At 36.8% G+C, this 16171-nt stretch overlaps 1 protein-coding gene across 1 annotated transcript; it reads right to left on the minus strand.

Annotated features, from left to right (window-relative positions):
- Positions 1-2332: 2332 nt before the first annotated feature.
- On the minus strand, positions 2333-13226 carry MGAT4C (MGAT4 family member C). Its single transcript, XM_053943214.1, has 4 exons — positions 13200-13226; positions 10269-10422; positions 5907-6054; positions 2333-4100 (listed from the first exon to the last, which is right to left on the minus strand). Exons 2-4 carry the CDS (start codon positions 10407-10409, stop codon positions 2944-2946), a joined length of 1446 nt encoding a protein of 481 aa, XP_053799189.1. The 5' UTR covers positions 10410-10422; positions 13200-13226; the 3' UTR covers positions 2333-2943.
- Positions 13227-16171: the final 2945 nt, after the last annotated feature.

Below are 16171 nucleotides of genomic sequence, written 5' to 3' on the forward strand. Positions count from 1 at the left end.
CGTGCATGCCTCTCATTCTTAGCACTTACCAGTATTCACAGCCAAGGAAAGCTTTCTCTGAGGGCATTTGTGGGTTTGATTTCTTAAGACTGGTAACAATCAGATGAGAGATCTTGCTGCTAAGCCATTGTGCCAAAGATGAGATCCATTACTGGTGTTATTTTGAAAAGGAAAGCAGTTTTGTTCAGCTTGTAATTAAAAAATGCCATTTAGATTGCTTTGGCTTATGTTGAGAGCATTTAATTTGTACTAGCCATTGACATTGTCTATGGTTTTGATTACAAGAGTATTTGAAATCTTGGGATTGAGTGTATTTTCAATTCTAATTTAGAAAATTGCTCCAGACATATTGCATTTCTGAATAAAAATAAAGGTTCCTGCTTAACGTAGTAATGTTTGTTTTGGCCCTAATAGTTAGAGATCAAGGAAAATTAATGAATTACAAATTAATGATCAAGTGGATACAGAAGAGAGCTACAAAAATGATTGGAGGACTGGAGCACTTCTGCTATGTGTAAAGTCTTAGAGTTGGGGTTGTTCAGCTGCAGAACAGAAGGCTCTGTGGAGACCTTATAGCACCTAAAGAGAGATGGAAAAGGGCTTTTTACTAGGGCATGTAGTGGCAGGATAAGGGGGAATGGCTTGAAGCTAAAAGTAGGTTTAGAATAGATATTGGGAAGAAATGCTTTACTGTGGTGACAACAAGGCACTGGAACAAGTTGCTCAGAGGAATTGTAAATGCCCCATCCCTGGAGGTGGTCAATACTGGTCTGGATGAGGCTCTGTGCAATCTGATCCAGTGGAAGAAATCTCTGTCCATAGCAGGGGGGTTGGAACAGATGATTTTTAAGGTCCTTTTATACCCAAACCATTCTGTGATTCTATAAAAGAAAAAATAAAAGACTTACAGCTTATTAAAAAAAAAAAGAGGATTGACTAATAACTAATTACCAGCTAATTATTTTTGAAACATGGAATATCAATATTAAAAAGCAAATCCTTCATAAGTATTTATAATAATTTAAGATTAGCATGTATTTGCTTTTTTTTTAAAGAGAGCTTCAATTTTCCTTTTCAAGTTGAACACGCATGACACTTCTAATTTATTTTATTGAAGATATGTATGCAAAAAACCAGAGATTTAGGTGTATATTAAGGAACAAAGAAGCAAAGACTTTCTTTGAAAAAAAGATGGGTTTTGGAATTAGGTAGAAGCATATACCAGAAGATTTATTTGACAGCATACCTTACCTCTGTATTGGGTGATTTGCCAAAGCTGGACTCGAATTTTTCCAGATTTATGAACCAGGAAAATCAATTGCATTGATGTTTTGTGTAGATTTTTAAAATAATTTATCCTTCTGAAAGAGCCATGTTAGGCTTGTATGTACTCATCCTTTGTCAGGGCAAGCATTCTTGAAATTTAATTCTTGCCTTCCAGGTTTAACTAAACCTCCTAAATTCAATCAGATGATAAGCACAGTATTCATGAGATTGACAATAAAATGTTCATCTCTGTCACAATTGCTACTCATGTATTTCTTAGTGTGTCTACTGACACAATCTAGGGAATTTCTTAGAGGAAAAAACCCCATAGATTCTCTTAATCTAAATCTATGCATATAGTGTAAATCATATGCTATACAGCTTCCCTTCTGTGATGCACTAGAAGCCCAGAGCTAACACTGAAGTCATATGGACTGGAGGAACTTTTCTGCTTATTATCTAAAGTCAGGCAAAATATGTTTATAGGAAATAACCAGAGGCAGTGAGATGATGTCTACAATATTAATACAATCAGAATTAGAAAATGAAAAAAAAACCCAAACACCCAAAACCCCCCTAATTAAGAAACATATTAATTTATCATTGTATTAGGATTCTTCATTTTGTGTCTCATCTATTGACTGCAGATCATCCAGGACAGACTGGAGATTCCATTCACCCCCAACTGATTAACCCAGTACATTTTGCATTTGTATCATGCATGAATTGGACAGGTAGATACGGAAGGTATGACCATCCTTGGAAACCATGCTGTAGTATTCAGCTATCTGCAAATTTCTCAGAGGGAGTTCTCCATATCATGAAGAAACAAAAAATGTTGAAGCTGAGATCTGTTAAGATGCCTCTCTAAGAGAGCAGTGCTACTCTTGAGGTACCTGGGTTTGATACTGAGGTTGGTGCTCAAGTAGAAGGCTTGCTTGGTGTGAGGCAATTTGAACAAGTAAGGAGAATAAATTGGTCCCTTAGGTAATATAGAATCCAAATAGTGCTCATTTCAGTGAAAGGAGCCAGGAAAAAGAATAAAGGATATTTGTTGAGACAGAAAACCAGATGCAATTATCTATTTTTTACATAATTGTCATGTCAGATTTATAACATTATACATTCCCTTTTGACAAGAAGTTGCAATGACTAGCCACATTATTTTCTTACAGTGCTCAGAAGTAAACTGCCAGTTTCAGGACAGATCTCCTTGTCACAACTGCCTGGAAAAGAAACACATTACCAACTGCAGTACAAACGCATACTACCATAAGATTTTAAATTTTTATGTGCATAAGGTGCCATCCAATTTCTTTTCACAACATAATGGTCATAGATTTAAACCTTTTGGCAGTTATAAGATGGATTTTTTGTTGTTCTGTATAGTCCACATGATCTCTCTTACAGAGAAATAATAATAAAAAAAGGGTTTTCAGATCTCAAGAGAGGTTTGAGAGCCTTTTGTTTTCTATAAAATTCAAAATTTTCAACAAATAAATGTTTGTATATTGCCTGACCAAACTGGTAAAAAATAAATTGCTTTACTTGTTTTGCGATTTCCCCAGATATTCTGTGTCTCTAGTGAAGAGCTGAAGTGTCTGTTTTTCTGGGGATTGGCACCAGTTGTGACCCAGTTGATTGTATGTACTCTGTACCTTCTCAGGTGGCCTTGCTTTATAGATTTGGTGTTTGAGAAGTCCAGACGCTAATGCTCTTAATGATCAGCCATTCTTTTTGACTTTTAGTAACAAGTATTCTCATGCAGTTAATATCAAACAGAACTTTGTGCTCTACATCTGTTATTTCAAAATTCCCATTTTTGAACTCCCCTAGTCTCAAGTAAGTAGTACATTGTCTTCCTTTTTTACTACCTACAATCTTTTCACCTACTTCTAGGGCCCCATGATGCAAAATGTCATTTTGCCGATCTTCAGTTCCAGTGACAACTTTAATTTTACTGATTTTAATGGGCTTTTCAAATACAATCCCATAGAAGTCTCCAGTAGAGGGGGCTTTGCCCCAGAAGTACTCATCAATGCTGCTGTAAGCCTTGCTTGCCTCATAGTTTTCAAATACATTCATATTGGTGTGCAAGTTTGCAGGTGGGTTGTCAGGGATATCAAAGGATTCCTCTTCGAAATCATCATCCTTTAACTTATTTTCAGCTCCTTTGTAAGACGAGTAGTATCCCATGTGCTGGAAGAGAGATGGCTTAAAACGTATTACTTCCTTTTGAGCTAACAGCCCACGAAAGTGGATGAGCAACCAATCGCAAGGCATTTCTTGGTAAAACATCAATAGAAAATGGGCCAGGCGTGGTAGGTCATGGGAATGGTAAAGCTTTCCAATGTACCCCAGCTTGGAGAATTCCAACGTCACCCAGTAGGATCCTTCTCGTGAGGTAATTACTTTCTTAACAGCAGTTAAAAAATTCTTTGAGCAGCGAACATCATCTTCCAGCATCACATAATAGTCAGAAAGATTAGCACAAAAGTTTAGAAGGAAAGCATAATCTACATTTTGTTTTGATCGAAACTTCACACGGTCCTCAGGGTCATTGTAATTTCTCTTGAGGCCATCCAGTACAGGATAGTAATCCTCAGGGACGTGAATAACTATTAATCTGCCCGCAATTATATGATGTGCAAATTTCTGTGAAATATCCTGGACCATCCCTTCACACCAGGCTGAGTCAAAATCTGCCAGTTGTACTACCACTGCAATTTCTTTGAGTTCCTCATAGCTTGACTGTTCAAATATAGACTTGATGGTCTCAAGCAAGTAGTTTCCCTTTTTTCGTTTTACAGAGGATAGTCCAATCGTAAGATACCCTGTACAAAAGACAATTCAAACAAAAGCTGAGTGATATTGGAAGCAATTTTATCACAAAGATATTATCCAGAGCTGTGTTTATATAAAATAAATCTTGTGAATGGTGAAGACTGAGAAATTTGGTATGTGAAGCTGCATGCAACAAAGGACCTTTATTGCCTTTTCATTAAGAGGTATGATATTGCAAGCAAATAGACATATGGAGACTATTGTGTTAAACATTCACTTGTTTACTGCCAGGAGTAGTGCATGGGGACAAATGCCAAAGCAGTCTGTACATTTATGCCGTGTAGACAAAACCACATATACAATGATAAGGCTGTAAATCTGCCAAAAGAAAGGGGATTATGAGGGGATTATTCACACCATATTTTGAAAGCAAGGAACTACCAAATGCAGCACTTCTATCATTTTAAGACCTCTAAAAGTCTAGTTACATCTATGCATAACTTTACAGTTTTATGAATTTTGCATGGATAATGATTTCTAGTGTGTTCATTTTTAGGTGAATTTGTCTAGTTTTTCCTTGCTAGTAGTTTTTCTTCTAACCCCTTTTCAGAACTCATCAAATCCTGATGAGGGAACACTTACAGGGAACATTTTACAGGGAACACCCTACAATTTAGACATTATTTTAAAGTAGAAGACAACTTCTCTCCTTTCTTGTACAAATAATTTTAATGCTGTTACAGTCATTCTAGACAGAGATATATCTTATAAAACAAGAAATTTAATTTCTGCTCTTTTGTATACACTGCCATTGCATTTTTACCAGCATTCCAAATCAGGATTTTTTTTCAGATATTTGCTAATATAGCTCTATTTTTCTAACTACTGATGTAAAAAATGGTAAGACTTTGTAATTGACAGGGTGTACTTAAGTTGAACCTACCCCAACTTTCTTAAAATATAGTCATTTGTTAAAGTTTGCTCTGATAGTGATTCAGGGTTTCCCCCTGAGGCTTAAGTCTGCTCAAAATGAAGTGGTACAGTGAAGTACAACCCCCAGAAGTCATTTACACTGCATACAGAGCCCCAAATTTTTCAAATCTAATTTGAACAGACTTTATAGGTTTCTAAAATTCACATATTATTTTATTTTCCGTTCTGTGCTTGGACTTCAGAGCCTTGTTTATGTATGTGAAATGGTTAATTTGGAACCCAAAAAACACCTGCCTAAAGCCTAGGTATGGCCATAGCTCACTTTTAGAGGAAAGTCTTGAACCATGTATGAAGTAAGAATAACTAAATAGTCCATCTGCAGATGGCTGGGAGAAGAATCCTCCTTTACTCTCCTAATAATAGCACAATTCAGCTCCCTTTTTAGCTCATCTAAAGGAGTAAGGAGGTCCATTTGCAGCTGCTGGGCTGGCAGAATAGTGGACCTGATGTGTGCATCCATGTGATGCCAAGCATACTTAAGATTGGATTTACCCCTTATACAGAGATTGACAGTATGGTCTTAGAGGGTGGTTGCAGTACACCACCAGCATGTACCTTGCTTCTGCTTTCTAAATCATCTTCCCTTTGCCTGGGAGGAGATCCATGGAATTATGCTCCCACAGACCATTCAGGGGCTGCCTGCAGGACATCTACAAGTTAGGCAGTTGATCAGAAGGTAATCAGGCTGTGGGGTAACTACTGCTAGGTCTGGACCAGAGGCCACTCAAGAATGGCCACTAAATCTCTTGAGACTATCACTGCTTTACTCAGCCCCTCTTGCATAGAAATACCACAGGGACTATATGGATTTCACGCTGTTTTAAATTACCTCATTTTGCAATATTCAAATTGCAGTTACTTACTTTTCCTTGGCAAAGGTGTGCCAGCTAGGTAGCGATAGGAAATGTTTATAGATCCTGAGAAATTAGACAAATCTTTAAAACTGTGAACATAGCGCTCTGAGTTGAGCTGGTGCGTGGCTGTTTCTCTGATTAATTGCTTGTCCCCTTCCTATTAGTGGGAAAACAAAAATAACAAAAAAGGGAGAGAGAGAGAAACACAGAGAGAATGCCAGTTAGAAAGGAAGCATGGACAGGCAGGTTTCCAAGAATAACATTTTTCAGTTTCAGCTTTCATGAAAGCATGTAGATGTCACCTCATTTAAAACAAAAACAAACAAAAATCCCCCAAACCAACAAGCATTACTGAATATCATACATTTTGGCTACAGAAAATCTACCATAAACCTTCAGATTACAGTAAAAGGAAAAAAAAATACTTTGCATAAAATTCTGGAAAGGTAGCAAAAATTAAAGTATTGGCCAAATGCTGTGGTATTCAAAAGAGGGATAAGAAAACATCACTCAGCAACAGATAATTTTCATAGATGTAGAAACACAGAAGATTAAAAAAAAAAAAAAAACGTTTCTAGTGGTTAAAAAATCTACCAAAATTGCTGCAAAGGAAAGACAAATCTAGATCCTGGAACCTGGCTCATTTTGCCATTTTTCTGAGAAGCTTTGACTCAGGTTTGCGTTAAGAAGAAATGCATGTGATCATGCAGACAGCAAAAGTTTCTCTGAATTTGGAGAACACTTTTTGATAGCATAGTCAAAAGGCACATTAATCACCACACCTCCTCTTCCTTCCTCCTTCTTCAGCCCTTTTCTTCCAAGTGGCTTCCCTAGTCATAGTAAAGGCACAGAAGGGAAAGAGTGGCTTCATCAGTATTGCCCTACCCATAAGGTCACTTGGGCCTCAAGGAAAATCTCTTCTTCAGTCCTTAGGAAAAGGGAAAATATCTAACAGGTCATGAAGACTGAATTTAAAAGGAGGAATGCTTATTTAATTTATCTGGTTTGATTTTTGTCTGATGACAGGCACATGTATGAATGAGTTTGTTTCTTCTGATGTATGCAATATGTTATGCACTAAAACTTCAGGATCCGTCATTAAATGGGAGCATTGTGCGGTAACAGTACTGCTGCTAACAGAAACAACCACAGAAACAGTAAACAGTGCTCATATTTAATGGCATAAATATTAAAAAATGTGTCAAAGCTGTATTTTATAGCACAAATAAATCTTTCGTAAACTGATCTTACATTCATTTATAGTTCATTGTTTTTCTTGCATAGAAGTAGTAAATAATCCACTTCTGGGTTTAGTAAAGATATTTGGCAGACATCCAGGGGCATCTACCTGCACTGTTATGCTCTCTTGATCTTCAGTGTCTCTTGAGTAATTCCTCTCAAGTGCTTATGTGCCACTTTGCATTTGCTCATAAATTACGAGAGGAAGTTTGACGATCAGGTTCAGGATTAAAATGTAACTTAATGATCTAGAAAGAAAACACACCAAAACTTCAGGAGATTTTCCATGAAAAAAATATCAGGTGGAAAAGAAAAAAGGCTGGTCCAAAAACTTTCTTTTTTCAAAAGCCTTTCTTTAATATCCAAGAAGCAAACAAAACATTGTGTCATGGGTTCCAGAATGGAGCACCAAAATTCCTTGTTTCATAAGGTCTTGGAATGGAAACTTATTCTGCTGAGGTTTTGCTACATAAAATATTTAGAAGTAGACAATGTCAGAAGAAAATGTTTTGATTTTAACAAGGAAAATATCTAAACTGACCACAAAAATTTTCCTTTTTCCCCTCCCTCTTTAATAAATGCCTTTTGTGGCTAACATTTCTTTTTAATAGCTGCTCTTTCATTCTTTTGTTGAATGATGGGCAAAACTGAAATCTGGATTTTTTCAAAATATTAAAATCTGTTTCTTCTATCTCTGACTATGTAGAGGTCATTGAAGTTGAGGAGCTTGATTAACTCTCCTTGGTTTTCTTGTCTAGTTTTTTCTAGAATGGTTTTGGCTTTCATCTGTTAACTGACGTCTAACTTGCATTCCAGTGTTTGCTGGGTGTTTCATGTGGGTGCCACAGGATGAAGTGCCACAGTTTTCCACCCTTTATGAAGGGCACCTTGCTCTGCTAAGGATGCTGTGTCAACTACAATAGTGTCATTCTTTGCATAGTGCCCAAAATAGTGATTAGTATACATAGGAGAGTGCAGAACACATGCTTCACTTACAATCCACTTACAACTCTGAATAGGTAAAAGACCCCCTTGTGTATATTGTGATATCTTGTATATTTTAGCTTAGTATGTCTTCAAAATGCTTGATCAAATGCAGTTCATACATTGGAGATGAAGTACCTTAAACTACTTTTCTAATACACATGTATCAGTACTGCATAACTGCATATCCTCCACCCAATATACTTTAGTTATGTTGCCATGTGGGCCCTTACTTTCCATTTCTGCAGCAAATGCCCTGTAGAAAACAGTGAAGGGATTCTCTGGATATGTGAGACCCTTTGAGCAAAACCAGAAAGTTTCTTTTCTCCCTTCTTAAGGTTTACCAAAATGTATGTCATTTTAATACTTTAATTTTTCGAAAAAGACCACTTGTGTTACATCTGGTGCCAGAGACATCAGCACCACACAGCCTGCTGCCTGACACTGGGAGGAGGAACTCCAGGTCAGTTGTCTTTCCTCTACCTTAGTCCAGCAGGAGATTGGTTGCAATTCAGAGAGCTTTTGGGGCTCTGAGGACTTTCAGATTTTCATTCCCTGAGGGAAACTGGTTAGCCTGCTGTGCTCAAAAGCTTTTCCCAAGTATATTTCTCTTCACCACAGACAGTGAAATTGCTCATCTTTTACCTCAGCAGAGAAAACACACCAGACATGGTGTGTTTGGAGGTGTCAGACAGGGTTAGGAAGTTTGAGAATAAAATTAAATAAATACGCTGAAAAGTCAACATCCTAACACACTTGAAAAACACTTGATGGACCATAAAGGTATCAAGAGACCTGGAAGAACTCTCAGGAGACTTGGCAAGAGACTTGGCTGAGAGCTGCATGAATGCAAACATGCCAGGACTGTGATGAGAGAAGCAGTGAAAGAGTGTGAATTTATTAAAGGGGGCGAGGGGGGGGGGGTTGGGTGGGGAAAGAGAAATTAAGAATAAGACATGGAGCCATCTGGGGAGCTGGAAAATAGGACAGGGAAAGATTTCAAAAACAAGCCAAGAGGAACACCATTAACAGTGATAATAAAACCACTTTCAGAAACATCTGGAGGACTTTGAAGCAATTAGTGAACAGAGAAGAAACATTATGGAAAATGCCACTAGGAAAAAAAAGTGATAAGCCAGGTCAAATTTAATCATAACCAAGAAATGTTAAATAAATAAAAAAGTGAAAAACCTTTGTGCTAGACAAAGAAATATGTCTGTAATGGAGTAACATGCTACAAGAATGAGCTATCATTTCAATGGCTTAAAAAGGTACTAGCATAGTATTAATATTGTAAATATTTACAGTACTGTTATCAATAATTTTATAATTATAATATTTTAAATTAAAATAATTATAACTGTATATATGGTGCTGATAAATAATGTAAGGATTTTACTATTTGTGTATTACATTTTTTGACATACTATTATGTTTCTTTTCAGATGCAAATGAGATCAGAATTCACCATTCAAAATATTGGAATATCCACACTGTCCCTGTTCAATTCAAGATCAAGACAGCACTATCTAGTCATATCACAATATAACAAATTCTGTTTAGTCATTTCACTATTTGAAAGATTCAGTTTTCAACCACTATGGATTTTTACTGGGCCCAGTCCAATCTCCTAAGAACTGGAAATTCAATCCATTAATCGAGTCTCCAGGGCTCACTTGGCATTCAGCACTGAAACACCTCTAGGTTACACATAAACTGTAGAGTTATGCTATGCTGTCAGAAGCTTATTTGTTGAAATTCCTAGCAGAAATATTTCCACAATTTTTTTCAAAATCATAAACTTACATTAGGTTTCATTTGTCTAATTTTAATGCTGTAGCACTGAACCCATCAGAATAAAATCTGAGTTACAAAAAGTAGGAAAAGCATAAAATAAACTCACTAAAATGAAATTATTTATGCAAGGAGCTTAAAGTAGATAGAATGGGTGCAAATTTTCTTTTATAATTTTATTTCTATAATAGCATTTAATGCATGCTATTCAGAGGTGAGATTTGCAGTGTATACTGAAAAACAAGGTCCCAGCTCACCCAAATAGTTCAGATGTTATTTATCCTCAACAATTTACCATTTTACTAGGGATATTTTAGTGTTTTGTTGTTCCAGGATGACTTCTTCGCCACTTACCAAAACATAACTATCCTCAATGTACAAGTTCATGAACAGCAAGCAAACAACAAGGATTCCTAAGAACGACACTGCTGATCGTTTCCGCAAGCATCTCATTTTATCAAAATATTTCAAGTTGTGTCTCGTGAAGAACTGCATACGGTAGTGTCACCTATGAATAAAACCACAGTATTACAAGAATGCTCCTCCTGATAAGCATGACAACAACTAAACTTACCTTCAGATGTTAGCAAATCCCTTCAAGCATACATAGACTGCACTTTCAGGCAGAATTAATTTTACTTAATCATTGTTATCTTCAGGTTTAATATACAATTTTAACTATAAACTAAGCTTCCTTTTCTTTTTTTTTTGGTGTCAGTAAAGAAAAAACACATAGCCACTGTCATACCCATTTTAAAGTGGGCTTGTGATGGATGTCACTGTGGCAGGAGTGCATCAACAGTTTAATTTATTATGCTTAACTGTCAGATCCCAACTTGGTGGCTAGAGATGATGCTCTGCATTGCTCCCCCACATATCTGTGTCTCCTCTCAATGACAGGCCAGGTCAACAGGCAAGGATGAAATTATTGTGTTACTCAGCATTGTTACTAATAGAAGAATTCTGTCCACCAGAACTTCCAGGTACCTTCTCTGAAGTGAAAAAGCACTAGCACTGTATAACATCCCTTAGAGGTTTTCCATCCTAGTGCAGAGGCCCAAGGCTAAGTGGAGGTATTATTTCCGTCTTCAGAAGAAAGGTGGGTGTCTACCTTTGACCAGACACATCTAAGCAGAGCATTGGGAAATCCTTACCAACCCAACTAGATAAATCAAATAAGGGTGACACAGACATCATGAAGCCCCTCAGTATTTCTGGTTAAGATCAAGAAAGAGGACTGTCTAGTCATATCATAATGTTGCATATTCATTTTAGTCATTTTACTCTGGAAAACAAGATGAACACTGTTCTTGTCCACCAAATCGTAAGCACTAACCTGTGTAGGACTGTATGTGTTTGAAAAAGATTTGGCCCTAAATTAAAGCTCTCACTGCCCAAACTCTGAGGGATTATTAGCAAAACAGCAGACTGTGAATGTATTATGGTCTTACTAATATTTTGATTATTTTCCACAGCAATTCATGATTTTTCAATTGAATTTAATGTATAGAAGTTGAATACAAATGAAGAATTTAAAGCTAGCCTGTGTGAAGCAGTAAAAAACACTACACATGCAATAGTTAAACCCTGCACTTAAATGCCTTCATTTTTGAAAGTGTTGAAAATCTACACTGATACAAAATAGGACATATTAGGAGTTCCATAAATGATTTGTCATGTCACATACAAAATTTTCTGTCCTAATAACAAAACACCTACCAAGCACAAAATCCAATGTATATTTGTTTTGCCAAACTGAATAAACACATTTAACAATATAAAATATGAATCCAGTAGACTCTAGAGAACCAGGAGGTAAATACATCAAATATTTGTAATGCAATTAGTAATTGCAAGGAATCTATAGATTTGAAATGAACTGCAGTAAATGGAGGCTGATTGTGCACACAATGTTTTTATATTCACTATGTTGAGAATAAAACCAATTTACAGGTTGCAGTAAGAAAAAAAAGGAATCAGTAACAATATACATTTTTGTCTGTCTTTATTTAGAGTGGGCTGAATTACAAAAACCTGATTATTCTGAAGCTAAAAACTCCAATGTAGATATTTTTTTAAGTTACGTCAAAGATTTCCTTTTTCTTAATATCTAAGGACATTGGAAATAAACCTCAGGAAGGAGGTGCTAGGGACATGAACCTCTAAACACTAAGTCTTCCTGTACCCCTGCGACTCACTGTGACAGCACAGTGGTTGCTAGTTGTCTGTGGATTCCAGCAGGCTGTTGTGAAAATGAAAGATTGCCCCTGTTTAAGAAAAGACTGTGTTACACATACTATTTGGATTTAATTTTTATTTCATTCTCTTTTTTTGTCTCCTTCTCCCCTGCCCCCTCCCTTCTTCTTCTCACAGTACAATTACTGATTTTCAAATCACTACACTCTTTTAAAAACCAATCAGAGGATCACTGGATGGTTTAAATACTGACACTTCTCATATTAGTGGCATTAACTATCCCGACTATTGAAAATGCAGTTAGTCTGGGTTAGAGTGCTTGCAGTCACTGTCAGCATATCACATTTCCCTTGGGTTTAAAAAATAAACAAACAGACAAACAAACAAAAAAACACAAAACAAAACTTGGAAATAAAGAAATAAATGTGGGAATTTTTTTCAGTCACAGGATAAATGCATATGACATATTTGTTGGCTGGACTGTGGTGTTACACAGGGTCCCTGTCTTCACCCTGAGCCACCTGTCTGAAGTCCCCAAGGGTGAGGAAGGGGCTTAGAACTGTGTTTCCTGGTCATACGGTATTAGATCCTTCCTATGTTGGGTTAGGAATAAATATAGAGGGAATTACATAGGTGAGGCTAGAGGAACTGTCATGACTAAAACTGCTGTACAGAGGGAGGAGGGCACAGTACAGTCACCACTCAGAGAACACTCTCACTGCTAGTGCTGGTTGCCCACGAAGCCATTACATCGCTGTTTTGCACATGGAAACACCTGGAAGCACAGCATCGTGCCAGCGGGGGCTTCTTGTTCATCCGATCTCTTGGTAGGTCCATACCAGTTAAAGGCAGGGAAGGGAAGAACGCCCCAGGGAGGGCACGCCCCGGTCGATGCCGTGGCGGAGGAGGCTGTGACACCGCTGGTGACACCAGGTGGCGGCGCAGACTCGGCCGCGCCAGCCCCAGCCTCTGCTCGCCGCTGTCCCCAGCCAGAGCTTGGCTGGAGGTGCTGCCTGACATCCTTACTCCGTAAGCCTTTGGCTAAGAACGCGCCCAGGATCATACATATGTACATGCAGGATTCCTTACATCTTCCTAGTGCTGCTTCCTCTTGCATCTCTGTATCCAGTCTGTGGATTGCATTGTGGAAGACTGCACCAGTGAAATTTGCACAGAAAAAAAAAAAAAAAAAAAAAAAAAAAAAAGGTATATCTTATCTTACTCATCTTTTCAAAAATAGTCTTAGAATTTCCTGCAGTGACACCTCAGACTTTCTTTAAGACCATCTGTGCAGAATATTTGCCCTTACTAAAATCTTTGATATTGAAAAAATGGCTTCAATTCATAATTCTGAAGGCACAGCTTTGCTTGAAGATTTTATGCCTTCATTATTCATGCACAATTAAGTAGCTATCAGAATGGTATAAATGCAATTTGTTTCATAAAGCTGGCATTAAGCAGTTAAACAAAATAATTAATAAACATGCATAAATTATAAATATTTTCCTTTCTAGATGAGATATGTTGCTTTCCTCAGTCTCTAGAGAGTGAACTTGTAAGGCCACAGATCTCTATGTACATGTATGTGCTGCTATCAGACATACATGTGCAGTTTTACATGGTAATATGAAATTATAATCCCTTTGACTTTTTAAAACAATTCACAGTGAAGAGGTGGTGAGCCAAAAAATACAATGACATACCTTTACAGTGGGTAGATTCTGTTCTTTATAGGATCTACGAAGGTGTGAAATCTGTGTTAAAGGTCAAGAATTGATTTTCACACGATACTGGGAGGTTTTCTCTTGCAGAATTTGCAACACTCAGAAAAATTTTAAATTTCTTTTTTTAAAAAAGTAAATCCCAAATGAACACCCAGAAAGAGACTGTTAAGTCAAGTCCTTGAAACCAAAAATTGAAATGAAAATATTTAAATTTATTAAAATTTTAAAACAAATTTCAATTTGGATTTCAATATGGTGATTCCCAAAAGGAAAAAAATTACATAAAGAAAGATTTTTTTCCTTATTTTCCTTTTTTTCAGAGGAAAATACTTTTTTTTTTTGCCATCCAATGAATAATTTCTCTAGACCACATTCATGTACACTCACTCTGGTAAACCATGTCATATTTGATCCATTCTAATTCTTCATCACTTTCTGATAATACTAGAGATTTGTCCTTTGTCCTGCTTTTAGAGATCATCACTTACTTTCTTTACATATTTGCTCCATAAACAGATACATAAAAAGGCCCTGTGGTGTTACTTTACCCTTAAGGATGCCTGCACAAGTTAAGGATTTAGCCTTACCAAACCAGTACATTTAATGTGCTTGTATCTACAGCTGTACAGGGGTGGAGCAACAAGGTCATCTTCATATTATATTCTGGTCTGCTTGAGTGCTGTGCCCCAGCATCTCAAAAAAAGTTGCTTATTTAGAGAGGCATTGATGGCTGTGAGAAATGGCAACTGAATTATTTCAATATTTTCAAATGAGGCATGTATATTTACCTGTCACTGTAGAGTCCATATTCCAGGAGGTGGAACTGATCCACTGCCACATTTATTATATGAGATAACACAAAAATAACATGATTGGATTATTAAAAACCTTGTGAACTTTATTGCAATCCCTGATTTCACAGAGACACTCAGAAGCAGGCATTTCATTCCTCACTTTTATATTCCTCAGTTTTTTCCTCAGTGATATACCATTCTACCACTTACTGAACTGCTTTACTTGCAGTTCTTAATGCTTATCCAATGTGTTTTTCATTTTTTTCTTTTTGGAAAGCTGCACACAATACCTCAAGAATTGCATTCAGTTATCTTTATAAAGTCACAAAGGAAACAGTTCCAAAAAAAAAAAAAAAAAAAAAAAAAGCCCCAAAACAAACCAGATTTTTTTTACATGGTTATTATTACATTTTGCATGTGCCATGACTTTCTTATGCAAGAATAACAAAAACAAGTCCTAAATTGTAATGTAGAATTGAGCTACAGAGGGCAGTCTACTAGAGAATTGTTATCAATAGGCTATTCCACAGGGCTCAGGTAGACTCCCAGGCAGATTCACTGCCTTACTGAAAGCCTGAATGTACACATAAAATGTTTGAGGCTGACAGGCAGGATGTTCGCTGCCACTGGCAGCAGGGGAATAAAAACTAGTTTGAAGGAAATGAAAGTTTAACTCAGAATGAAGCTAACAAATCCAGAGGAGCTCAGGTTTTAAACTAGCCATAAGCAGATTATGTGGCTACACATGCATAAATAAATGGTTTAAAGATTATTACATCATCTGAAATCTGAGTTCTAGATACAGGAGGTTAAAAAATTAAGATGCATTAATAGGCAGATTACTCGAAAGTGACACTGGTAAAAGGAGGCGCAAAAGAAGTAGGTTTTAGAAAAGAATTTGAAAGGCATAATTATCCTTGATTCAGAGAAAGTGAGAGATTACTTCAAACACTAATGTAGCATACAGATATATGCAGACCCCATCAGTTTTGGAAAAGGGATCAGAGTTTGGGAGGAAACAGATGATTCAGCTGAGGCAAGTTACTGAACAATGCAGAAAAGCAAAGAGCTTAACTTCAAAGCAGGTGTTGGTGGATGAATTGTCTTTCCTGTCTGACAGCTTCAGATTGATATAAAATGGAGTCACAAAACTCTGGCTGTAACAGTCTGAGCAAAATGTAATGCATTTCTTCTGGCATGGAAGAGTCAAGTCTAATCAAGGGGAAGAGATGACTAAGAAGTATGAAGTTGCATTGACTTAGATGGTAGAGCACTATCTAATCCATCATTGGATGGATGACTGTATACCACTGGATATATTTTATCAAGTAAGTTGTAGTGTAAAATATGAGTTTTAGAAAAACTATATTGACAATGAGTTAATGGCATGTGGGAAAAGGCTGGAAGATAAGAAAAACATAATAAAGAAACCTGAAATAACCCTGAATTTCTGCTCCACAGAGACAAAGCAGAAAGTAAAATAAAACAGCATTGGCATGAAGAGGGAAGAAACAGGTAACTGTGACATCCAGGGAGAGTGAGA

Source organism: Vidua chalybeata, chromosome 5 (genome assembly GCF_026979565.1).
Source record: "Vidua chalybeata isolate OUT-0048 chromosome 5, bVidCha1 merged haplotype, whole genome shotgun sequence".
NCBI lineage: Eukaryota > Metazoa > Chordata > Aves > Passeriformes > Viduidae > Vidua > Vidua chalybeata.